The sequence below is a fragment of the Monocercomonoides exilis genome, assembly GCF_001643675.1.
Source record: "Monocercomonoides exilis strain PA203 chromosome Unknown scaffold2-2631571, whole genome shotgun sequence".
Lineage (NCBI taxonomy): Eukaryota > Preaxostyla > Oxymonadida > Polymastigidae > Monocercomonoides > Monocercomonoides exilis.
Genome location: NW_027150547.1, coordinates 817,583 through 843,352, shown reverse-complemented (window position 1 = coordinate 843,352; position 25,770 = coordinate 817,583). Strand labels below are relative to the sequence as shown.

General features: G+C 38.9%; 5 protein-coding genes across 5 annotated transcripts; 1 reads left to right on the top strand and 4 right to left on the bottom strand.

Annotated features, from left to right (window-relative positions):
* Window positions 1-4,192: 4,192 nt before the first annotated feature.
* MONOS_1233 (uncharacterized protein) lies at window positions 4,193-4,819 on the bottom strand (the record flags this gene model as incomplete). The annotated part of the gene is made up of 1 exon (XM_067864942.1): window positions 4,193-4,819. One exon carries the CDS (start codon window positions 4,817-4,819, stop codon window positions 4,193-4,195), a length of 627 nt encoding a protein of 208 aa, XP_067735701.1.
* Window positions 4,820-5,312: 493 nt separating this feature from the next.
* On the bottom strand, window positions 5,313-5,862 carry MONOS_1232 (uncharacterized protein; the record flags this gene model as incomplete). Its single annotated transcript, XM_067864931.1, has 2 exons — window positions 5,313-5,418; window positions 5,708-5,862. 2 exons carry the CDS (start codon window positions 5,860-5,862, stop codon window positions 5,313-5,315), a joined length of 261 nt encoding a protein of 86 aa, XP_067735700.1.
* Window positions 5,863-15,256: 9,394 nt separating this feature from the next.
* Window positions 15,257-15,610, bottom strand: MONOS_1231 (uncharacterized protein; the record flags this gene model as incomplete). Its single annotated transcript, XM_067864920.1, has 1 exon — window positions 15,257-15,610. One exon carries the CDS (start codon window positions 15,608-15,610, stop codon window positions 15,257-15,259), a length of 354 nt encoding a protein of 117 aa, XP_067735699.1.
* Window positions 15,611-15,881: 271 nt separating this feature from the next.
* MONOS_1230 (putative HSP90) lies at window positions 15,882-16,756 on the bottom strand (the record flags this gene model as incomplete). Its single annotated transcript, XM_067864909.1, has 2 exons — window positions 15,882-16,369; window positions 16,438-16,756. 2 exons carry the CDS (start codon window positions 16,754-16,756, stop codon window positions 15,882-15,884), a joined length of 807 nt encoding a protein of 268 aa, XP_067735698.1.
* A 1,301-nt stretch (window positions 16,757-18,057) lies between these two features.
* Window positions 18,058-25,716, top strand: MONOS_1229 (uncharacterized protein; the record flags this gene model as incomplete). Its single annotated transcript, XM_067864898.1, has 1 exon — window positions 18,058-25,716. The coding sequence occupies one exon, from the start codon at window positions 18,058-18,060 to the stop codon at window positions 25,714-25,716; it is 7,659 nt and encodes a 2,552-aa protein (XP_067735697.1).
* Window positions 25,717-25,770: the final 54 nt, after the last annotated feature.

Here is a 25,770-nt window from a genome sequence, read left to right as displayed (position 1 = left end):
AAGAAGAAGATGGAGTGAGTGAGGAAGGCTCTTGTTTTGTGTTGAAATAGCAGAATTTGATAAAAGCGAAGCCTGAGAAGATGGTGAAATGAACACAGGAGATTGAGGAGAAGGATACGAAGGAGTAATTGATGTTGAGTAATGAGGTGCAGATGCTGGATATGTGGAAATTGATCTCATTGGCTGATTATTTGGTGATTTTGCTGTTTGTTGGTGCTGTGAGTTATGGAATCCAAAATTGGAACATCGTGTGTTGAAGAAAGAACTTCAATTCGATGAAAAGTTGACTGAGAATCAAAATGAGACTGAAGCAAAGCTGGAGTTTCAGAATACTCACTATTTGAAGAAGCTTCATTGAACTTTCTAAGCTTTCTTCATTTTTCTCCTCATTTAGTGTCAGTTCTCTTTCAGTTTCTCTCCACCTTTCTCTCAATTTCTATTTCCTTCTCTCTCCTTCTCCTTTTGCATATCGTCCTCTGTTCTCTACTGCGCATCTCCCAACACCCGAAAGTTCTGCATGCACACAAACTTGTATCCCACATCTATCTTTGCTATCGTCGTCATCAACGCAGTCGTTATCACCAACGCCGCTATTAACTTCTCATTCAGCATGCACAGCCACCTCGTCTTCTCTTTTGCTTCCTCTTTCTTTAAATTTTTGCGAATCTCTGCAAACTTCTTCTCATCCTGAAACTTTTACGCATCTTCTTCTTTCTGTTCAGATTGAATTCGGCTCTGTTCAGCCTCTTCCTGTTTTCGCTTCTCACGGAGTGTCTTCTTCTCCTCCTTCCGCTGATACTTTTCTTGATTTGCCATTTTCTTTCGCTCACCTTTCAAAAATTTCTCAATCTTTTTTTTTCTTTCTCTTCTCATTTCAGGTCCAATCTTCTCTGCACATATCGCTCTTCAATCTCCTGATGCTTCTGATTTGCTGCAATTGTTGCTTCCCTCTGCTTCTTCTTCTGTTTCTCTTGCCGCATCTGGATCTCCCTTCCTCCCTCTCCCATCCGAACTCCTTCGTTCGCTCGCGCTGCTGCACTCTTCCACGGTCTGTCGTTTTTTGTGTCTTATTCGTCTTTCGAGTCATCTGCTCCTTCTTCTTTTGCTTCTGTTTTGCCTTTTTTACTTCTTTGTTTCGTATTCTTCAATCAATCTTGTAAACAATGTGTCATCTCTTGCATTTCCCTCCGACCAATTCTTCCTCTCGTTCTCCAAATTCCTCTTGTTCCTTCTAATGTGCTAGTTCATCATGATTCCCCAGACCTCCGCTAAAGACTCCTTCACCCTGTCTCTCATGTCCTCGCCCAGCGTCTCTTAATCCATCGCTCGCAGATACTACGCCCTCTCCATCATCTATTGCAACCCGTCGCACCTCTGCTTTTGGTTGATGTGCTGCCAGTTCCAGCTCTCTCGCTTCCTCCTCTCGCCTTTCAGCACATTCTGGATTGCCCACTTCCACAGGTCCCACAGCCGCTTCCGCACAACTTTCTGCCCTATGGCAATCGTGTCCAGCATCCAAAGATGCGTCGAATCGACGTTAACTGACTCAGCTGAAGGTGAAATTGAAGGTGATTGCAAAGAGATGGGTTAATCGTGTGATGAAAAAGATGCAGCAACATTTGAAAAAGTTCTGTCGGAAGATGAAGATGAGAAAAGGCGAAGAGGAAGAAGCAGATGAATCAGGTGATGGAGATATACTGTTGTTTTGAAGTGAAGTCATCTCAAAAGGAGAATGATTGTTTTGAAGTGTTGCGTAAGTATTTGCAATTAGTTGTCGTTGCTGCTGTCTGTTATTTCACTGCTGATGCAGCTGAGAATCAGAAATATAAGACTTTAATTTTGTCATATGTGAGTTTGCTTCGCTTGATAGCAAAGTCTTTCAATGAGCCGTTAATGGAATGAAAATAGATTGCTTCGCAATTTGTTGTGCATATTGCGAATGCGACATTGATGACATTGATGGAGAAAGTGTTTGCATGGAAGAAATTGCAGAAGGATGTGATGGAAGGTTTATCACAGAAGAAGTATTGTTTGAAGGAAACTTCAGGATGAGGATGGAACTGTAGCTGGAACTGTTGCTGCTGCTGTTGTTGATGAAGCAAATGTATGTTTTGGAGGATGTTTTTAATCAGAAGGAGCACATTTTGTTGCTGTGTCTGCACCAAAGACCAGAAATTGGGGCAGAACAAGGAGATGTTCTGAAATGAGATGGATGTGTTGGAGGAAAGAGGAGAATGAGAAGGAGGAGGAGGAGAAGTTTCAAATCCTTTCTCTTTTTGTTGTTTTTTGATTGTTTCTTTCTGTTCTTCATCATCCTTATCTCTTTTCCTTTTTCCTTTTATTTTATTCTTCCTTTAAATCTTTCTCATCCTCCTCTCCCTCTTTTTCTTCTTCTTCCTTTTTCATTTCATCATTTTTTTCTGGATGAATAAATAAATTTAACACACGCAGGTTCAATGATTTTGTGCAAATTGACACTTTTTATTTACTAATAATATAAGCCGCAAACAATTCTATCAAACTTCAATCTTTATTCATCGTATTGATTATTAAAAGCAATGGCTCTTGCAAACCTTTTTCGTGTGTTTACCTGACATTTCCACAAATCTGAGTTTTTTTTTGAAAAAACTTCAAATGAGTAATTATTATGGAATTTAAAAAAAAACTATTTTCAAATAATAACGTGAATAACTTGATTATCCGCAAGAAGATGAAGTGTTTAACAAAATGTGGTTTTGGACAAATAATGAATTAATCAAACAGACAAGGACTCAATTTCTTTTTATTCTCAAAATTTTCCAAATTAAATATGATATTTTTGATAAAAAAGTTATAAATGTCCATTCACTGAAATGAAGAAATTAAGCCTGTGTGACATGACAAATTTTAAAAATTGTGTCAGTCAAATTAGATCATGAAAACCCATAATATTTTAACTAATATTATTTATGAATTTTTTGATAAATTAATACCGATTGTTTTGAACAGAAACATTAGAAAACATTTATTATTGAAACAGTGATATTGAATACGAAACCATAAATAAATATTTGGAATTTGAATATTTTCAGTTGCGGTCTTTATTCGTAATAACAACTTGTGATCAAGCAATTATAGATCTTCTATGAAAGAACAAATTGTCTTGAAAGTCAATAAACTATTTTTAATACTAAAATTGAAGAGGATAAAGTTTGTTCCTGTATCATTTTAGCGAATACAAATTTGTATGTCAGCTCGTTCGATTGATTATGAGATGTCAAAAATGAACTTTTTTCCAGTACATATGGAAAACTTATTTTCAAGAGATATACAATAAAATGGACATTTGTTTATTAACAGGGACAAATAACTTTTTGCAAATCAGCAATGCAATATTTAAGCAACAGATGGAATTCAAAAAAGACAGATACTACGTGAATGTTCAATACATAATATTGAAAAAGATTACTCACTAATGAACATAAATGAAGGCGTTTTTCAAGAGTATTGTGAGCTATCTATCATAAGCAGAAAAGGGGCAATAAATACACAGATAAATCGAAAAGCCAAGCTGTATATTACTTCATGCATATTCACAGGATGAACGCCACCAACCGGAGAAGAGAGGATTGGCTTTGAAAAAGGGATAGCATTGATGTTTGTTAGTAATGATCCATTGTTAATTATTTTTCATAGTATTTGATGCAGGCAAGCCAAATGCAGCAAGATATAAAAATGTCATGTTTTATAAATCTTTTTTATTGACAAAGAGCATTACAAACGTCTCTCTTTTATTTGTGACTGTACATCTTTCTGATATTTCGTTTGAATACATAAGAGGCTTTGATGGAAATGATACAGCAAATGCCATTCCACTTGTTTATTTCTGGCACTCGCTCGGCTCGGAGGCATTTGTTGGCAGTGAAGGAAGAGATATGGGTGCTTGCGGATCCTCAGATTATCTATGCCTGTCCATCGATTATTTTCAACCCAGAATTCCAGGAGGAAATAATAAAAGCATAAGCATTATGAATAGTGCAGTTCTTCGAGTTTACGTCAATCTTTGTGGAATTTCAATAAGCTCAAATAATACAGATATGTGCTCTCTGGAGTGTTGCTCTTCACTAAGGGGAGTGGAGGATGCTGCAATGAAAATTCCAGGTATTTCATATTTCGAATTTATAAGCTTCATTCTGCCATCTTCATTCACTGGTTATGAAAATGTGTTGACGCATATTTGCTCTTGAGAAGGATCGTTAACTTTAAATAATTGTTCATTCGCAAAAAAGGAAGATGGAGAAGACATAATCAGGTTTGGGCTTATCAAGGCAGATGGAGGAACGGTTATGTTGGAGTTTGTGACAATACGTTCGCTTTCATTTTCCTCTGACATCATATCAATCGCATCTGCAGCATCTTTGACATTCAGAAGCTTGACAATGAAAAATATAAAGCTGGAAGGCAGAAGCGGATTGCATATTGATAGGTCTTTTGCTGAAGACAAGAACACGAACCCCGAAGCCGATGAAAGTTCTGCTGTTGAATGGAACACGCTTGAGCAAGTGACCGAGAGCGCAGCTGGTGGCATTGCAATGATCCGAAGCGCAGACCTTGACCCAATTAAAATGGTCATCCGCAATGCAACAATCAAAAAACGTGGTGGTTCAGGATGAGAAAATGGAGGGACCATTTTGTTCAGATTGAATGAAGGAGGAAGTTTTGACTGCTTGTATTCTTCAATTACCGACTGCTTCTGCTCATCAACTGGAAGGGGTAGATGCTTGTTTTTGGAATGCACATCTGCAGCTGCGGAGCCAGCAGCATTTGTGCTGTCGATCATCACGTTCAAGGGCAATGCCGCATATCATGGAAGAGATTTGTTTGTGAAGTGCCACTCGATAGAAGTACAGATTGAAGATAATCAGTTTTTGCTGAACTTCAGAGATACATTTGTGAAAGAACTCGCAATATGGGGGTGCACCTCGGACATGTATCTGGATGAAGAAGATCTGCTGAAGAGAATTGTGAAGTTCCATAGCGAGAAGGTATTTGTGTATTCGGTCAGGGACAATCACGAGAACAGCAAGCAGTTTGGAGAGTTTGAAGCTCGTTTCCGATTTTAGAATGAAGAATATTATAAACTTAATCGATCCTAATACTCTCAACGGTTTGTATCGCTACACAAAGCTATCTGCTCCCAGTGCAAAACAACAAGCGTGAGCAACTGATAGTAAAAGTCTCAGTCCTTCACTAATTCGTTTCGATTCTGTTATCTTATTCTTCCTCGCCTTCCTTGCAACCTCTGCAAACTTCCGGATGGAACATTTCACCCTCTACTTCGTGTTTCCCTTTTGGTCCTCTGACAGTGTTGATATGAACAACACCAATTGGCGCATCTCCTTCTCATTTGCCAAATGCAACTTAAATCCTCTCTGCTCGCTATGTTGTGTTACAACGTTCCAGTAAACAATTGCTCAGCCTTGCACCTCAAGTTCGCTCTCTCGCCTTTCCTTCTCTCCGATGCCGACTATGTTGCCCTCGCAGGCATAAAATACCTTTTACTCCAGCTGTGCTCCAGCGCCTTCGAGTTCTGTCAGTTCAGGAACACCTCGCCTCACAGTCTGTCTGCTGAGCATCATTTGTTTCGCAAGGAGGAACCCTCTTCCTCCCCTCCACATCAGTGGAAGATCTTGCCTTTTCCTGATCATTTTTTCACAACTGAACAAACGTAGGCTCCAACACCAGCTCCGACACCTCCTTCACAACGTCTGCACTTCCTGCGTCTTCCCTTTCTTCACACATTGCCCTGCGCAACTGGACATTCTTGCCTTGTGCCTCATCTTCTGACTGCAATGCAGATAAACCTGCACGGAATGGGAGCATTAAAATGTGAGAAATACACCCGAACTCTCGCTTGTAGCATGATTCATTGAAAGAGCTCACATTGAATGCATCGCAATAATAAACGGAAACAGCTGCGACAGAATCTCCTTGTTGATTTATGCAACACAGCAGCAGTCATCATTAATCTCAATTTTTCAAGTGCATCTAATAGAACGTTATCTATCTCTTGAGGTGCTGTCCGCATCAACAATGCAACGTTTTGTGAGTAACATCCCCTCTGCCTGAAGTGACGGTTAGTAAAGCAGCCAATCGTCTTCCTGCTCAAAAATCACCAACTCAGATTTTCAATCGCTGACTCTGGCGATCTTAAAACGAGGTGAATGTGCTTTTGGCAACACTTCTTTGCAGATCCGGAACGAGGAGCGTCCCCTGGCTGGAATCATCTCCGTCTTCACCTCATCATTCTTCGTCCCCTTATTTTCATCACTTGCCGCTCAGGAGACCTATAGCCTCGTGGAGCTTAACTGTTTTGATCGCTTCTCCTGCAACGCGCACTCGCTTTCCGCCTCGTCACAATCGCAGATAGTGTGGAAATTGTCTATAGCAACGTATCCGTAGACGAAGGGTATGTGTCGGAGAGCGAGGCCTGAGTGCATGTCCCGATTGCCACATTCACACATTTGCTCTCCACTTCCGTAATTACTATAACTATTCTATTTGGCAGTGCCTATGGTGTTCTGTGTATAGCACAACCCCTCATTTTCAAAAACGAATCAGAGCCTGCTAGTACTGTATAGCCAGTCGAAGCAGCTACGCTTGTACTCCCACACTGGCTGGAGTTTCTCATTGTTGTCTTCGGCCAGATGTTCCTGCTGTTCTGGTTGTGCGGAGGCTGAAAGCGAAGAATGAGAACAAGGGCTTGAAGAAGATAGTGGCTGACGTGGTGTCGAAGGATCCGAAGCTGATTGAGATGGTGACGATGGAGATGTCACCGGTGGAGCAATGGAGGAGAGACAGAGAAGAAGAACGAGGAGAGAATAAAGAAGAGAGTGTATGAGAAACGTTTGGGACACTCAGAATCATCAGAGCATCTTCTTTCTGAGAGTGGCTCAACTGAATATATCTTGGGAAGAGATTCAGACAAGATCCCTCAATGGATGCTGGAAAAGGAAGAAGATGTTGAAGAGACAGGAAACAGAACAACCTCGCCATCCGTTTCATCAACTTCAACCACAGATTCTGATACAACATTTATTCATGGGGAGGATCTGTGCCCAACCACTTCATCAATGTCGAATTTGGTGGATGCAATGGCCTGTTCATCGCTTTATGAAAAACTGAGTATGGACATTTGGAATTCGCTGTTCATGCTGCAGTATGGAAGAAATAAAACAAAGAAGATAAAGATGGGGATTTTTCAAACGGAATGCTTTATGATTTTTTTAAAGAAGCTTGAAAATATTCATTCATGGAATTCTGATTTCAATTTTTTATTTTAATTTTTTGAAAGATATTTTTTTTAAACTCTTGCTTAAATCGAAAATAGAAAATTTATTCATTACTTTAAAAAGATATATATTTGTGTTTGTTTTACGTTGTTAATGAACAATTACTCTTTGAACGTTGATTTTTCAAGATTTTTGTTAACTTTAAAAACAAGTTAAAATCATACAATTGCAAATGGTTTATAAAACTTTCAGTAAAAATAAAAGCGATATAATTTTAATCTGCTAAATATTTATTGCTCCATGTCTTCAACGGCTCGAAAAACAAAAATGAAAATCAACATAAAGAATTCTTGAAACAAATAATATTTAAACAAATTTTAAAAAAAAAAAAACAAAATAAAAACTTAAACAAAAACCTAAAAACAAGAATGTTTACCAAAAAAACCATTTAAAAACAACAAAAATCCATCGAAACAATCAAACAAAATAAATTTCATTTTGTCAGATCGTTTTGTGACAAATAAGAATTTTCCTCACAAATAAACGAAATATATTAGCTTTTCGATTTCAACAAGTATTAAGGAGTGTTTTAAAAAATGACAAAATGACAGATCTGACATGTCAGTGACAGATCTGACAAGTGACAAAACCACAATATATTTATTTGATCAATTTGTCACTTTTTTTTTATTAATAAGAAAGTGTTTTGATTTCTTTGAAAGTTGAATAAAATAAGATACAAAAACATTTGCATGTTTTTTAACGTTTTAATGAGTTAAAATTTTTAATAGTTAATAATTCCACTTTATTTATTTGAGTGACAAAAAAATGACAAAATCAAAAGATCGTGTCTGTCATTTTTGAGTTTTTTCGAATTTTTCGTGTCATGTCACACAGGTCTAGAAGAAATGTTTTCAAAAAAGTGAATCTGTTCGACAGATTGATCTTTTCGACAGACTGATCTTTCGACCGACTGATCTTTGTCGTTCGACTGATCTCGACAAAGATCTGTCGATAACCCATTGAAATTTCTAAAAATCAATAAATAAAATATTTATTTGTTAGAATCCAGTGAAATTATATTTTTTAATTTATAAAAAAAATTATTCAATGGAAACAAAAGTGCATTTTTTTATTTGAATGTTTTTTCGTTAATCAAAAAAGAAAAATTATGCTTAATGTCTTGTCGGTCGACTTGTCGAGCTAATGAAAAAATGTCGGTCTGTCGCAAAGGCCTAAACAAAAATAAGCAAAACTTAGTTTTAAAAATTTTCCAATTTTTCTCTTTCCATTTCTTTCATCTGTCGAAATATCAATGTGTGTGATTATTTTTGAAATCATATCTTTTTTCGTGTTGCAGATTTATCAAAATTTGCTTGTTATTGAAAAGAGCTTTAGAATTCAAATGCTTTATTGATCACAATTGAATTTAGATTAAGTGAATCAGATGAAATCAATATTCATATGTCTTTATTGAGGCTTTTCACTCTTCAGTGATCATGAATTTATGTTCAAAGGAAACACTTGAACGGAAATTTTTGAATGAAAAAATATGATTTCAATAATAATCACAGATGTTAACAACATTATTGCAAAATAAAAATTGTTGAAAGGTCTCAAAATGAAAAAATTTGACAATTCGACAAAATCTTTTCAGAAATATTTTCATTGTTTCAAATTTCTCTAGTCATGTTACAGAGGTCATAAAAAAACAACTGAATTGAATTTCAAATACAGATGTCGCACAAAATACAGGACAATATCGATTTCACAATTAGACCTTTGCGACAGACCGACATTTTTTCATCAGCTCGACAAGTCGACCGACAAAACAGTTCGCTTGAATTTAATTTTTTGTTCGATGAAAACACATTTATATATAAATATTGCTTTTTTGTTTTCATTGAGTTATATTTTTTATTATTTATAAAATAAAATTTCACAAGATTCGAGCAAACAAATATTTAGTTTTTTGATATTAGAAATATTCAATGGGTTATCGACAGATCTTTGTCGAGATCAGTCGAACGACAAAGATCAGTCGGTAGAAAGATCAGTCGGTCGAAAAGATCAATCTGTCGAACGAATGTTCTATTTTGAAATCGTTTTGTCTTTCAAACATAGTTTTTTTATTTATTCTATTAAAAGATAATTATAAGGAACATTCATAAAAATATGACAGAGATGGAATTTGTGTTTTTGATATATTTTTCGATATTTTCATTCGTTTGATGCCACATTTTGTTTCACACTTTTTCTGTTTATGGATATTAATATTTAAATAATTGCAATCTGTTAAAAGAAATTGAATTGAATCCATAATTATATTTTTTTTTATTTTGTTTAAAAACACAATATTCCTGGAAACCGCTGGAAAAAATATGTCGAAGGTTTAACTCATATCTTTGCTTTTAAGTTTGAATACGTAAGGCAGGATATAGATATTTAACAAGTTGTCAATGCTTGTGAAGATATTTTAATATTTATTGTGATAATTTGAATAATTTAATTACGAATTCAAAAGGAAAAGAGACTCATTCAATTGGAAATTGCTATAAGAAGCGAAAATATGAAGATGATCACAATTCAATATTTTTTTTACGGAAGAAAGAAAAAGAAAAAGAAATTACTAAGATTTTGAAGAAGATAAGGAAATTTACATATTCATTGAAGAAGAAAATGATGAATTGTGCGTTCATAAAGTATCTGTGCCATAGAAATGATTTGTGTGCTGAACAAGAAGATCCATTGCTGAAGCTTCTAAAGACTCTGAGATGGATAGGAGTCAGCTGCGGGCCATCGATTTCTTCAATAAGAGAATTCGCACACTATTTAGTACAAGCACTTGCAAATACACAGCAAGGAATTTAAACATGGAGATGAAACTTGATTTCATTTTGATACCACCTGCAAAAAGAAGTCTTACTCAGTCTTATTCAGCTCAAAGTGCTCAATTTTCTTTTTCTTCTTAACTTATTTATTTTTTCGCCCAGGATTGAAGTAAGAGAAGTCCGGGAATGAGGTTTATCTATCTGTTTGTAAGAGGAATTATGGCTCTGCTGCATGCTTTACAAAAGGAACAGAGATACGGGTTTCATTCCAAGCATCTAACTTCTCTCAATTTGTGGAAGCCATGCAAGGCTGTGCTATTTGATAGGAGATATATACCAGGGAGAAGGAGATGATGGAGTTTGATCTGACAACATGGCAGGTTCTGGTTTCCTTAAAGATAAACAACGAGATATTACAGCTGATTCAGGAAATGAGAGGGGTGCTACCGAACCAACTGGGGAGCAAAGGCGATGAGCAGCAGATGAACAGTCACATTGATTTTTGCGGTTCGTTTGTGTGTGCACATCTTTGATCCAGTCATGCAGCCCAAAACCACATAGATGATTGTCTATTCGCACTTTTCACTGCAAATACACATGAGGCTGTATAATGATGTTATGAATCCTTCTCTTCTCTCTTCGTAGCCTGAGATTTGCGACAGTGAAATGGCTAAAGAGCACACAAAAGACAATGAGTTGCTGCTATTCTACAAAGCAAAGTTTATTGACTGCCGCCTTATGTTCCACTCACGCAAATGGATGACTTTAAAAGAGTCATAAAGCTTTTTGTTTCAAAATCAAATACCAGCTCAGCAGACGATTCTGCAGAAGACTGCAAAAAGGATAGCTTCTGGAACTGTATTAACTTCTGTCAAACATCGTTTGTCTGCTTCTTCATCTTCATCCTTATCTTAATTTTCTTCCTTATCTTCTTCCACAAATACTTCATTTTCTTCAAATTCTAATAAATAAACATTTTCCCTCAAGAATTCAGCTTGAAACAAACTTCGCTTCTTTTATTCAGAACCTCATCCATCATTTGTTTCTTTTCACTCACCGTTCTTCTCCTTCATCTTCTTCTTTCCTCTCCAAAAGCCTTCCTTGTCCTCGTCTGAAAGTCCATCTCATAGAAGTCGTCGAGTTGATGAGCTTCCATTCATAAGCCATCACTTCGGTGCACTGAATGGAAAGATACAATGTTTGATCACAGCCTCTTACGATCCCATTATGAAAAGAGGTCAATTAACACACAGGAAGTTGTTGGACGCATCAGGCAGTCATTAGGCGAAAGAGACAAAACAGTTAATTCATCGAAAGATGAAGACGAGAATGAAGAAAAGAAAAGCAGAAACATATGAGCAAATACTGCAAATGCATTTTATTTAGGAAAAGGTCGAAGAAGGAAATAAGATAGATGTTAATAAAAAAAAAAAGAGAAAAAGAAAGAAAGAAAGAAAATGTTGAAGCGATGAAGGATACTGATTGCGATGAAAAAAAAAAGCTGAAGAAGAAAGAAAATGAGATCGCAATGTGAAGACAACAAATATTTGTGAGATGAGACATCGAACTCTCCAACCGAAATGCACAAAGTCATCAATCACCTATCATCTCCATCTTGTTCATATCCGTCGTTAAAAAGCTCATCGTCATCGACTCCAGCTGTGTGATAAATGTGTGAAACGCAGCAAAAAAGCAAGGGAGTTTCATGATGTATTCCAGTGTTTGATTTCTATTCTGCATGTGTTTCGATCAGAGTGAGAGAAGGATTATTAGAGATGTTTTCGATGGAATAGTTTTAATCACCAACTGTGACTCTGGTACAGCCTTGAGAGATGAATATCATATTTTCCATCCTGAATTAGATATTAAGAAGGAAAAGAATGCAATCAAACCGTTAAATGCAAAGAAAAAATACATCTTTCGCTGGCGGCGCAAAATGCACTTCTGTGAAGATCCCAAGCTGCTGCTCAAGTCCCACATTGAGTCGCAAATGAAAACATCAATTAATTTGGCGAAGGTTTGTAACTTCCACAGGCATCATTTTGGAATCGTTGTTTGTTTATAGAAACTCTCAGGAGAAGACACAGAGGGAGCACAGTCTGCTTCCACAAGGACTGATGCGCAAGCAGAATGAGAAAGGACAGAAATGGTCCTTCTCCTTAAAGAATAGGCAAAACGCAGTGGGTTATTCACAGCCTTTTTCTCCTTTTTCTTCTTCTGCCCCAATCATCTCGCTTACAGTTGGATGTTCATTCGTTCAACCTGAGCCGCAAAGTTCATATTCTTTTCATCATCTCACATCGCAAGCACAAGGGAAATAAAACTGATATATATTTCAGAACTCATTCAATGCCAACAATTCCATTGACAACCCGAGTAATTGTGCTGCGGATCATAGACAGCGGTTGGAGAATAAATGTTAAATCACATGATGAAAGCATTTGGAGAAGAAAGAAGAGGTGAGGAAAAAAAAAGAAAAAGACGGAACAGAAGGAAATAAAGATTCACGAGTTTTTAGCAGAAACTGAACAGAAGCAGAGGAGCGGAAGCTGATGAAGCAGACAAAGAGAAAGAGGCAACGAAGACAACAAAGGCGATTCATTGCTCAGCGGGAAAAGTCAAGAGCATTCTTCCGTTTGAAGAGAACGAATTATACAGAAAGAGGAGCCTTTTCAACTAGACGAACTCGATTCTTTGTATTTGATGAAGTGCATCACCTCGATTTTTTTAACACACCAGATGGCTGCTGGTTCGCAACATCAGATGGAAGAAAAAATTATGTTGAACACATATGGAGTTGCATATGCTTTAACTGCATTATTTTCTGCGCTTTCATCCACAATGTTTCCATATGACTCGCTAACTTCATCTTTTTTATTTTCTCGGACTTCAAAACAAATATTGATTCCACTGAACACAGGCACATCCAAATTTCCATGCAAAAAAGAAACAAGATGCTTAACGACCTGCCTCTTTCTGCCTTCATTTTTTCTCTCGAAACGCCATCTTCACACGTTTTATGAATGGCCACCTCCCGCTTTTGTTTAACTCTCAGTTACGGATGCAAACAGTCCTCAGAACTCGACTGAAGGGGAAAGGAGGATTAATTGTTCTGTTCGAAATTCCCTTTTCAACATGCAGCAGAGAAGGCAACCTAGCTGAAGAAGGTTCTCTATTGGAAGCACAGACCAGAGGTGCAAAAGGAACATCTGCATCACGAAAAAGTCCTCTCAGCACCCATATGCCAAGTCTTCTTTGTGTTGTCATGCCATGCAGAATTCTCCTCGTTCCCGTACACATTCGCTGCCACCTTCTACAGCTGTCTCTTCATATCGAATATCACTTCCTGTGCCCTATCTTCACTCGCTATCTTAACTTTTGCTTTCTCTCCGCACTTCAAAGTGCAATCGAATGCTGTTTAAAACAGTTGAGCTGCTGAACTGGAACGTTTTATCGTTTCCGGCAATACAACAATCCTGCTCTTTTCTCACCTTGTAATTCGAGCCCCTATCTGCTCACCACCTTTGCTGCTTCGTTTTCTTTCAGTTGGAAAAAATAATTGATGCAATAACTTCTGTTTGTCGCTCCAACATCTTTTCCTGTAACAAATGCAATCCAGCCATTTTTATTTTGTCTTCTTCATTGAAAAAGCTGAACCTTTTTCATCAAACCTGCATTTGCTTATCATCTTCCAATTGCCTTTGACATGAATAAATAAAGTTACATTGTTGGAAGCAAAATTACTTTAATTGGTCGGTCTTCAGATTGGTCATTTAATGCTGCGGAAGTTCAGGAACAGATGACTCGAAACGTAAAAACACAGCGCTGATTTATAATCCTTTATTTAATATTTTCCAAATAATCTGAGCTGAATCTCAATGCTCTTAAAGATCTAATTATTGTTTTTGAATTTGAATTTGAATTATGCTTTGGGTTTGAATTTGATTTTTGTGAATTATTGTTTCATCTTCCAATGAAAATTTCAGAATTACTAACGAAAAGTTGAAACGATATGAAAATAGTTTGATGATGTTTCAGAGAAAAGATGCTTTTGAAAAAGAAAAACTTTATTTCTCGTTCAAGAAAAATGAGTATCAAATTAATATTCTATTCAAAATAAGGCAAAGCAATTAGTCAAAAATACAAAAAGATAAAAATTCTTTGTTAATCACAAACAATAACTTATTTTGAAAAAATAAAAGAGTAATAAAAATAAAAAAGTTCATAAATATTTATTGAGTAAAAAAAAAAAAAAAAAAAAAAAAAAAAAAAAAAAAAAAAAAAAAAAAAAACACTCGACACAGTCCAAGTCTTTCGACCGACACGCATCGCTAAAAATTTCCTTGTCGCAAAGGCCTATTCACAATAACTGTAGGAGGAATATTTCTGACTATTTTACTCAAAATATATCTCATCAATACAAACTCATTTGATATTCAAAAGTTTCAAAAAGGTTTCATTTGTGCTCAGAAAATAATTATTATTAAAATCTCGGGGAAACTCAAAATCCTATTTCTTCGAGATTTCGAATTTTATTTTTTCTGAACACAAATGAAGCTTTTTTGAATTTTTTGAATATTAAATGAGTTTGCATTGATGAGGTATATTTTGAGGAAAATTGTCAGAAATATTCCTCCTACAGTCATTGTGAAATCAATCTTGTCAAGTATTTTGTGCGATGTCAGGAATTTTGTGCGATATCTGTATGTTGAAAAAAGTTTGATGCTGTTGAAATTATTCAATCAACCCAGATTCACAATTGTGGATAGTTTTTGGTGATTTTTTCTTCCAGATTTATTGAATATTAAAACTATTTGGTGTTATTATTGAAAAAAAAAAAAACAAAACAATGCAAGCAAAAACAAAACATATCTCTTCATTGAGTTCCCTTTTGAAAAAAAATAATAAAAAACAGCTCACTTTAACATTTTTGGATTATTGAGGAATAAAGATAGATTATTTGCAGCTGTTTAATATTTTTTTCAATGAGGAAAAAACTGTACTGCTTCAAATAAAAAAAAACCCGGAAGAATATCTTGAAGAATAGCTTAACTTTTCAAAATTGTTTATTCATATTCATTTTAATCTGTGATTCAAAACTCGCAATTGTTCAATCTTTTTTGATAAAAAACAAATAAAGCTTAAAAAGAAAAATTATGAGAAGTGAAAGACAATAAGATTGATTAATTCAGATCGGAGCCCTTCTTTTTCTTCTTCTTTTTGACTTTCTTTTTTGCCTGTTTTCTTCTTTTCCTCTTCCTCTTTCTTCTTCTTTTGTCTCCTCTCCTCTCTCAATCGAGCCTCTTCCCACTCTTCTAGATCCTTGCTCTCAACAATATCATCATCCTTCTTCTCTTCTTCTTCGTCCTCTTCCTCTTCCTCACCTTCACATTCTTCTTCAACTTCCTTTGTACTTTCTTTAATCTCTGGTTTGTCATCCACATCTTTCGCTTTTTCCTTTGCTATATCCTCATCTGATTTGACTGGTGCATTTGATAGTCCTGTCATTCTTTTTAGTCATCATACACTTTTGATGCATATGCATTGGAATCTCCAATAATGTAGCCTGACTCAAACACAGCTGTATCATGCAACAGAAGTGCCACTGTCTCCAGCTTCTTCCGATTGCTTTCTAATTCTCATATACTGCGTCTCTCTCTTCCAGTTCCTCATCAAAGTCTGGACCATCAATGATCTGCGCCTCAACCTGCTGTACAGCAACATTTATTCCCTTGATCAGATTGTTCGTCGGGTCAATCTCCAACACTTTGTGCGATTCTTACACATAAAAACTGGGATTTGCTCTGTTTTGTGCTCTGGTGTATCTTTCCATGTTGGCCGAGGCTGATCCTTCAACATGCGCCAGCACACACGGTGTCCATGCATCAGCAGCCAGACGGGTTGAAACTTCAACTCTTTCAACTTTCTCTCCAAGTGCTTCCTTGAAGAAGTTCACAAGAGGCTTAAATCTCTTCTTCCACTGCCTCAATTTCTCGCGCTCAAATTCAGACTCAGTTGTCAGCGCTTTCTTCTCCACCTGCGTCACGCAAATGAACAGCTTCTTGTCGTATTCTTTCATCTCTTGCACAACCATCTCATTAACTGAATCCGAAAGAAACAGCACTTCCAATCCTCTTTTCTTGAACGGAGTCAAAAATGGTGACTGTTGGATGTTCGAGGTCGCAGGATCGCCTGCAATGCAGAAGAAATTGCTCTGCCCAGGGCGCATTCTCTCCAAATAGTCATCCAACGAAATTGGTGTCTTCACTGATTTTGTTGTGTTGAAGCGAAGCAGACACACCAAACTCCCTCTGTTTCGAATATCTTCCTCACACCCATCTTCAGAAACCTGTGGTATGTCCAGTAGATCTTCTCGTTAGATTGATCTCCCTCACTTTCTGCTTTCTCTGCTATCTCAGATATCATCTGGATAATCTTCCGAACAACTTTTTCCCCAATCTGCCGAAGCATCTTTGACTCTTGCAATGTCTCTCGAGACGCATTTAGCTGAAGATCATCAGAATCCACAAGATCTCGCACAAATTCCAAGTGTTGTGGGATAAATGCATCAAATTCCTCGGTAATCAACACACGATGCACATGCAATTTTACATCACTGCTTTTAGCACTATCAGAAATGTCAACTGATGGCATGTCTTCTTGGACGTTTAAAATTGACCTGAATCCAACATCTCCCTCAGCACTGAAATGTGTCCAGATCAGAGGATTAACTGTGTGATCTCGTGTCAAAGAACGGAATAATTCCACATAATCAGATTCAGGCACTGTCTTTGGGCCTCTCAAGGAGATGGCTTTTCTCGAGTTGACATGAACAAAATCATAAACTTTTCATTCTTCGGTTGGATATGATGCCTCTCTGCGAAGTTTTTCTTCCTCTTCATCTTCCTCTTCATCTTCTTCCTGATCGATCATAGTAACTTTCATAATAGACGGACGCTTTCCCAATGGCCAGACAGTAACCTTTTCTCAACAGTAAATGAAGCAGATTTTCAATATTTTCCCACATCATTTGGAATGCTTCATTAACTCATATTCACCTTACGAATGATGTGGGAAAATATTGAAATTCTGCTTCATTTACTGTTGAGAAAAGGTTACTGTCTGGCCATTGGGAAAGCGTCCGTCTATTATGAAAGTTACTATACAGAGAAACCAAAAGCTGAGAAAGCAGCAACCAAGCAACATTGAATTTTAATTAAAAAAAGGTTATAAATTGTATTGACAACTTATGCTATTCCAACGATGCCAGAACAGCAGTTGCAAACAAATACACGTTCAACATAAAGAATTAAATAATTGTCGTATGATCTCAACCTATAACCCACATCATTCGATATTGATCTTAACACAAAATAAATTTATATTTTAAATTTAACATTGTTTTGTGTTTCAGAGGAATAGCAAGTCCTATGTATTTCACGATTTTTTGTGTATCTATAATTTTACACACAATTTACTGCAATGAAGAAACGAGCTATAAAGCAGATGAATTCAAAAAAGTCGATTTTCAAGATTATTTCATTGGAAGATTAGGAGAAGTTAATGACGCAAGTAAAAGTGCATTCTCCTCGCATAATGTGAACTCAATCAATGCGGTGAAGTCTATTGTGACGCAGGATTTGAATTCATCTGACTGGTCGCAAAATACAGAAAAGAGCATAAAACGATTGCAGGAGGATTCAGGGAGGGCATTTGATCATAACTTTCTTGCTGGCACATTCAATAATAATATGAACAAGTGGAGCTGTGTTTGCAGCAGAATGACGGCTCTGAACTCGTCGTTGGCAGTTGAGCAAATCAATATTATCCAAAAAATAACTTCTGCTATTTCTGTGAAAAATGAATTGTCCAGATTGACTATTTGTGGATGTATCATAAGCGTGGAGACAGAGACGGAATTATCTCCTTTTGACTGTGCTGGAGGAACAATAAGAATGACGAATATTTCTTTGAGAAGGACTTTTCCGAAGCAGGCATGCCCATCTCTTGTCTCAGCAAGCTCCTGCGCACAACATTTGACAGGAAGTGTTCATGTTTTGTGTTGCACATTTTCTTCGTATTGTGCCTCATTTGTGAAACCGTTCATTGGCGATATCGATTTGTCATTTGCCTCAGCTTCTTTTTGCAGCTTCCACAATATATCTACCCAGAGCTGCAACAAAAACTTGCTACAAAAGCATTCTTTGCAAGAGAGCAAAATGGAAGGCTGCGTGGTCGCTGATTGCGTTTGCCCGTTTTATGGTATTCTCATTTCTGGCTCTCGTGGATGTGGTTTTGACTCATCGAACACTTCTTTCATTCGTTCGAGAAACACCATTTCCCATCAGAACTACACGAACAAAGCCCAATCGTTTTCAGATGGAGAAATCACATTTGTAGAATGTACGTTTACAGAATGCAGCGCCTCTCAAGGTGGAGCAATTGCGGTTTGCAATAGCGCAAAGCTCACTATTGACAAATGCGCATTTTCAGAATGCGTCAATACATATTCAGATTCATATGTTTATGGAGGCGCAATTTTTAGCAATGGAAGTAATTGCCACATTGAAAATTCTTTATTTAATTGTTGCAGAGGAACAGGAGAATGGACAGTTGGTGGAGCATTTGCTCATATTACTCATAATTTTTCTTTGATTCTTGGCTGTTCTTTTGAAAATTGTTCAGCGCCTTTTGGAGGAAGCGTCGCATGGAATCACGGAGGAAGTGGATCAATTTACAACACTATATTCAAATGTAGCAGAGCAACATTAAGGTTTGCTGGAGCTGTATATCATGTGCGATCACAAATCGATTTTGTAATGTCAAATTGTTATTTGTTTAAAGGAAATGCTCTGTATGGTGCAGGAGGATTTGATGCTTGCGATAATATTTTCAATGTGTGCGAAATAATCCAATTTTGCTTGTTTGAAAACAATACAGTACAGACATCGACTCATGCGGCAGATATTTTTATTGGAAAGGGATATAGCTTGACAAATAACACAGTTCAGATATTACAAAGTTTTACGCTTTCAACGGCCACGAGAAAAGTCGTGCAATGCGTAGATTATGCAGATATGTGTGGAGATAGAGGTGTTGTATGTGACTCATATCTGCCAACTGCTCAGCCAGAAATACATATCAGTAATTCAGGAAACGATGAGAATACTTGCGGAGGAACAGGATCAGAGTGTCAAACGGTGGAATATGGAGTAACAAGATGGAATTCATATTTGGGGCAGAATGTTTTTATGGCCAGTGAAGATTTCGAAGAAAATATGATTGACATTGATTGGAGAAATATCGTTCTCAGGGGAGCAGAGAACAACTCATCTGCAATAAAGTGTCGCGAAGCCTCGTCAAATGAATGCTTGATCTCCATTGGGAATGGTTCGCTGAATGCAAAGAGGATTTCCTTTATTTGTGTGTTCAACCGATCTGCAATTGCAATTGGCTCCTCTGGATCGCTTGAGCTGGAGCTGTGCAGTTTCACCAAAAGCACACAATCTATTCAGCCATCAACAAAATCTTTGATTCAAGTTGAAGAAGGTTCATTTACGATGAAATTTGTGAATGTATCTGGATTTAGATTTTCGCAAGGCTGTGCAATTGCTTTGTCAGATTGCAAGACTATCTCTCTTGCCAATGCTTCTTTCTGGGGTGTTGAGAGCGAGCAAAATGGCGGGTGTGTGAGTGTAGTGTGGAGGGAAGGGTTTGAGGATGGCTGCGATGCTTCAATAAGTGGATGCACTTTTGAGCATTGTGTTGTTTCTGGGGATGGAAATGGAGGTGGGGCTCTGTTCCTCTCGCTGCCAAACACATGTTCAGCAACAATTTTGGAATGCTCCTTCGAAGAATGCGAGGCACCTTTTGATTCGCGAGTGGGATTTGGGGGAGGGATCTTTCTGAATCTTGAGCACTCAGATGCAGGATTTGCCATCACAGCTCCTTCTTTTTCATCAGAAAAGCCAAACAAAGCGAAGCATGGAAACGACTTGTTTGTTCAATCCCCGAACCTGAAGGAATCAATCACAAAAAAAACGCTTCCTTTTGCTTATTCATTGGGACACAACTCCTTCGACGATTTGCGTGGGTTTAATGGAAATGATCATGAGCATTCGATTCCGTTGGTTCTGTTTTTTGAGGAAGTTCGAAGCACAGTCCATGTGGGAAGCGAGGATGGTGCTGATACTGTGGTGTGTGGATTCTTGGATTATCCGTGCCAGTCTGTTGATTATTGCATAGAGAAACTGGAAGAGGTGAGTGCAAGGACAATATCTATCGTAAAATCAGCTATAATTGAGAGCGAACTGAATCATACGGATTTGATCTTGAGATCATCAAATTCTTCAAAAGCCGAAATCACCTGCACAAAATCGCTGAATGCTCCGACTGGAAAAGCGATGGAAGCCATTGGAAATACATCCATCGAATTAATCCGCTTTTTGCTTCCTTCTTCTTTTGATGCTGAGATCGAAACATTGATATCCTTGACTTCTGAAGCCATCTTGTCGATAAAATCTTGCTCATTCGGGATGCTACAAGGCGAGCTCAACCTGATGGATTACTGGCTGTTTCAGATTTGTGGAGGAATACTAAATATTGAAAATTGCCAGATTGATTCAACCCGTCTTCAGCATTCACCTATAGCAGTGTGCGAGAACACAGCCAGCACCTCAACAACGATTATTTCATTGAATGTGAAGAACGCAGACATTGGAGATCAGACTCTCATCTATGTGATTCCACCATCAACATCCAAACTATTGAATGATGGTGCGACGAGTGACGAGGTCATCTCTCTTTCGCAATGCTCTTTTGAAGAGATTGTACATGAAAATGCAAACAGTGCAGTGCTGTTTTCATCCCATATTTCAAGCCATGTTGAGTGCTCCCATTGGAATGTCACGAATGTCAAAGGCACTCAAAGCATCGAGGGAGGCGCGATGAAAGTTGTTGTTGAAGATCAAGGGAAATTTGCAATGGAAAACGCCACATTCACGAAATGCTGTGCTGAAAGTGAAACAGGTGGAAAAGGAGGAGGCATCTATTTCGACTGCTCGGCTTCCAATGCGTTCTCCTTCCAGCAGATAGCCTTCGATCAGTGCTCTGCAAAGCACGGGAAAAACATGTTCTTTCTCTCGTCAGACCTGAACGTTTCCATCACAAAGCAGACATTGGCGTTTGAGGTTAGCGAGACAGCAAGCGATACAAATCTGCTCGTGGGGAACGACACCACAAAAACGAACTTCGATCTGTGCCGATTTCTGATTGGATTTGCTTCTCAGGAAATCCATCTCAGCAAGAACAGCGGGTGGGATGTTATTCGGTGTGGGAGTGCAGAAGAGCCGTGTGCAACAATGGAGTTTGGGCAGAACCATTTTCGTTCTTTGGAAGATCCAGCGCAGCAAAATATGAATATTTTCCTGATAATCGATGAAGCTCAGGTTAACAGCGAAGTTGACATTTCAAACGTCACCGTAACTTCAGTTGATGCCGAGTCATGCCCAACTCTAACTTTTGGAGCAGCTATCTCTCCTCAGGCAGAAAAGCCAGAAGAAAGTGATTCTGTGTTTGCAAACGATGAGAAATGTTCCTTCATGAACATTGAGTTCTGCTGCGGAGATGGATCTGAATGGAAACAGACGAAGCTGATAAACACTGCTGGCAGCTCTTTTGCTGCTCAAGGCTGCTCCTTCACCAGCACCTCCGGCACCCCCATTCGTTATTGCATTATTGCCTGCCTGTCTGGAACATGCGAATTGTCATTCTGCTCGTTCCAGTCCATCAAAGCCGAAAGTCACATTCTGGTGATATCACATGAGAGCAGCATTTACTTGACGAATGCTTCGATGAACAACATGGAGCCGATGGGCAAAAGCATTATTACAGCGTTAGCGCATGCTGAGTTAGGAGGCGAGTCTCAGAGATTGAATGAAGATGGCAGTACAACAGTACAACTGAAATGCTGCACGTTCCATTCGCTTCTCCAAAATGCTCCATCTGAGCCCTCCATCATCAGCTGCACTGGCAGCGAGCCTTGCAGCGTGTCTGTGCAAAACACATCTATGAAGAACTGTGGAAGCAGCCAAAGCGAGAAAGGTGGAGGAATGATCATGAAATTGAACGAAGGAGGATATTTCGAGTGTCGTTTTTCCACAATCTCTGGATGTTTCTGCTCGGAAAGTGGAAGAGGAGGAGCGATATTTCTGGATTGCTCGTCAATCACGAGAGTTGATCCTTTGTCGTTCCTCTTGGAAAACACAACTTTTATGAATAACAAGGCGTACAAAGGGCGAGACTTGTATGTGAAATGCACAAATATCAAATCTCAAATAAGCGTTGAGCTCTTTCAGCTCGATTTCAGACCTCCGTTTGTTCGGGAGCTTGCCATGTGGGGATGCACAGCTCCCGACTATGCAGACGAGCAAGATCTGTTGCTGCTTGTGGTTGTGTATCAGAGCGAGACGATATTTGCATCTTCTTCGGCTGACAATGCCTCTGACACGCGCCAGTGTGGTACAATGAGCGAACCGTGCATTTCGCTGAATGTTGCGCTGCCCCACATCATTTCTTCAGTTTACAGCAATTTGCTGATTGACAAAAGCGCTGAGATGACAGGGGAAGCAAGCGCTTGCGATGTTTCGATCAAATCGCTGGATGCGGAAGGCGCCAGGGGGAATGTTGTGCTGAACAGCAGCATCGGAAGCAAGACGAAAAGCCTCGTTTCGTGCTCATCGAGAGTGAAAATGGAATTTCTCACGTTTTTGTTTGGAAGCGCTCTTTCTTCTTCTCATTCCAGCTTATTAACCCTTGCTGATGGAAGCTTGTCTATTGTCGATTCAACATTTAGTCAAGAAGTTTCGAATGGAAACTCAGAAATGAAATTGAACTGCTCCATCATTCTCGTGGAGAATGGCAGACTATCGATTAACGGGTGCACTTTTACTTGCATTCATCTCAGTTCTTCGTGCGTGGCAGCAAGAGGCGGACAATATTGCTTGTTAATGGACCTGAACATTTCTGATATGAATTCTGCTGTGTTGTTAGATATCCGCAATCTGGTGAACCTCTCCATGCAGCAGGTGCTTATTTCCAGTTGCGCGCTTGAAGAATCCGCCCTTCTCCTTCACAACTGCAAAGACTCCCAGCTGCAGAAGGTTCAAGTCAGAAATGCAGAAAGCAAAGTTAGCTTGATTGTGTTTTCCTCAGACGGTTCTGGAGGCCATTCAAACATCCAGTTCAGCCATTTGGAATTCGATGATGCTCGCGTTTCAAGTGAGTCTTTAGTTTCTATCGAATCCCAGGATGCAGATGTTGAGATGAATTTCGTGACTATTTCTGCCACAGTGCTTGGGGATGGCTGTGCGGTGAGTGCAATGTCAAATGCCTCAGTAATCCGGTTAAAGCAGTCATCATTTCAAAATATTACCCGAGATTCGTTTGGTCCGTGCTGCTTGGCTGCTTTATCTTCGTCTTTGTTGCTGGAATTGGAGAACTGCTCAAACAAAAAGTGTGCTTCGCCATCTGAAAAAGGGAACATTGCTGCGTTGGCAGATTTGACGGATGCTTGCATATCTTCGTGTGTGTTTGATGGAGCAGCAAGCACGCCAGAGTTGAGAGCAAACGAAGAGCCATTAGAAGAGCTGTGCCAGTGGAGCGGTTCAATGGTTGATCTTCAGAATTGCTCAGGAAGGATAATAGACACGAGTGTTGCCAACTCATCGAAAGGAGGACTGTCTGTGTCTGGTGGAAGCATCTCCGTGCAATTTGGATTATTTTCCAACAACAGTCCGAATGCAGTAGGCTATCCGTCCATTAGGAACAACATCGTCTGCTTAGACCATGCGCTGCTGAATATTCAAAGTCTGAAAGACGGGGATGGCTTTCTTCCGAATACTTCGATGTGGATTTCAAGCAGTGAGTGCACGCTGGAAGGATTGACTTCGGAAAGAGCCTCTCCGTTCTTTATTCCGCAGCTGGCTTCTGTGAAGTCTCATCAGCAAGACAACACCCTTGCTATTGATCTTGCTGGCTCCTTGCTCCTGCCCTGTGGCTTGTCCCTCCAGGTTGATTCCTTCGATGGCTCGATTCACAATCTCCAGGTGTATCCGCTGCAAGCAGAAGAGTTTGCAGGCGAAACAGAAATTCACACAGCCATTCCAGCATCAATTGTTACAACTGCATCTGAGGCAACAGAAGTGTCTGTGAAAATCTTGTTTGGAGGGGCTGAATCTCCAGCCTCAACTGATTCATTCATTCTGAAGAACAGAAGTGAGAATGAGCCAAAAGGAGATGAAAGAAATGTTGAAAGAGGAAAAGAAGGAAAATCATATGCATTAATAATAGCTGTTATCTTTATTGTTTTATTCTTGATTGCTTTGATTGTATCAATAATATTTATTGCTCGATGGAGAAGTGCCAAGAATGAAAATAAAGATCTGAGAGAGATTGTGAACGATACAGTGAAAAAAGATCCGAAGCTGATTGAGATGGTGACGATGGAGATGTCGCCTGAGGCGCAGTGGCGAAGAGCTGAGAAGGAAGCAGAAAAGAAAAATGAAGAAAACATCAAGAAAAGAGTATATGAGAAGACAATGGCGCATTCAGAATCTGAAGAATATCTACTATCTGAGAGTGGATCAACGGAATACATCCTTGGAGGGGGTTCAGACAAAATATCTGAATGGATGATGGAAAAGGTTGATGAAAAGGAAGATGAGGAAAATAACAGAAAACGAACACCTTCACCTTCCATCTCTTCCACATCCACCACAGACACTTCAGACACAGAATCCACTTTTGTTCGAGTGGAGGATCTGTGCCCCACCACCTCATCGATGTCGAATCTGGTGGATGCAATGGCATGTTCATCACCTCATGAGAAGCTGATTGTGGATCTGAGGGATTCGCTGTTCATGTTGCTTCATGGAAGAAATGAAAAGAAGGAAATGGCAATCGGCACATTGAAGGAAAGAGAGCAAACAGCTGCTCAAATCCTGTTCTGGGTGGCTAATCTTGCACTCCACTCCTTTGATGAAATGGAAAATCCACTTCAGTCATTGAATAATCTGAGCCCACACATTGTGCTATTCTCAGAACACATGGTCATCTGCGTTGCGATGCATTCGAACTGCTCTTCCGATGGTTCAGATTCAGATTCATCATCCGTCTTTTCGTGCTCGTCTGATTGCTCAACTGTGAATGATGATGATAGAGATACCCTTCCTTCATCAGCGTATGAAGATGATGAGGACAATCGATATGAGTGCATGCGATGGAAGGCACCAGAGCTGCTGATGAGCAAGAACAAGGAAGCAACAAAGGAATCAGTTGTGTTCTCGATTGGGATGATGCTGTGGGAGTGTCTGGCGCTGCAGATCCCGTTTGGCGATTATGAGGGAGAAGTGGCGGGGCAGAAGATTGTGAATGGTGAGAGACCGAGTGTGGATGCTGTAATGGAGTCGGATCTTGCAGAAACGGTGGAGGGGTGCTGGGCAGGGGAAATCGAATCCAGGCCGAGCGTTGTTGAGCTGAAGAGGGTGTTTATTCAGCACTTCCCTAAAGATAAAGTGGTTTTGACTATGTCAGATGCAATCGACATTGCAACCTGAAATAGTGGAGTGGGATGGGAGGTTACTGCCTGGAAATAGGATTTGGTTCATCAA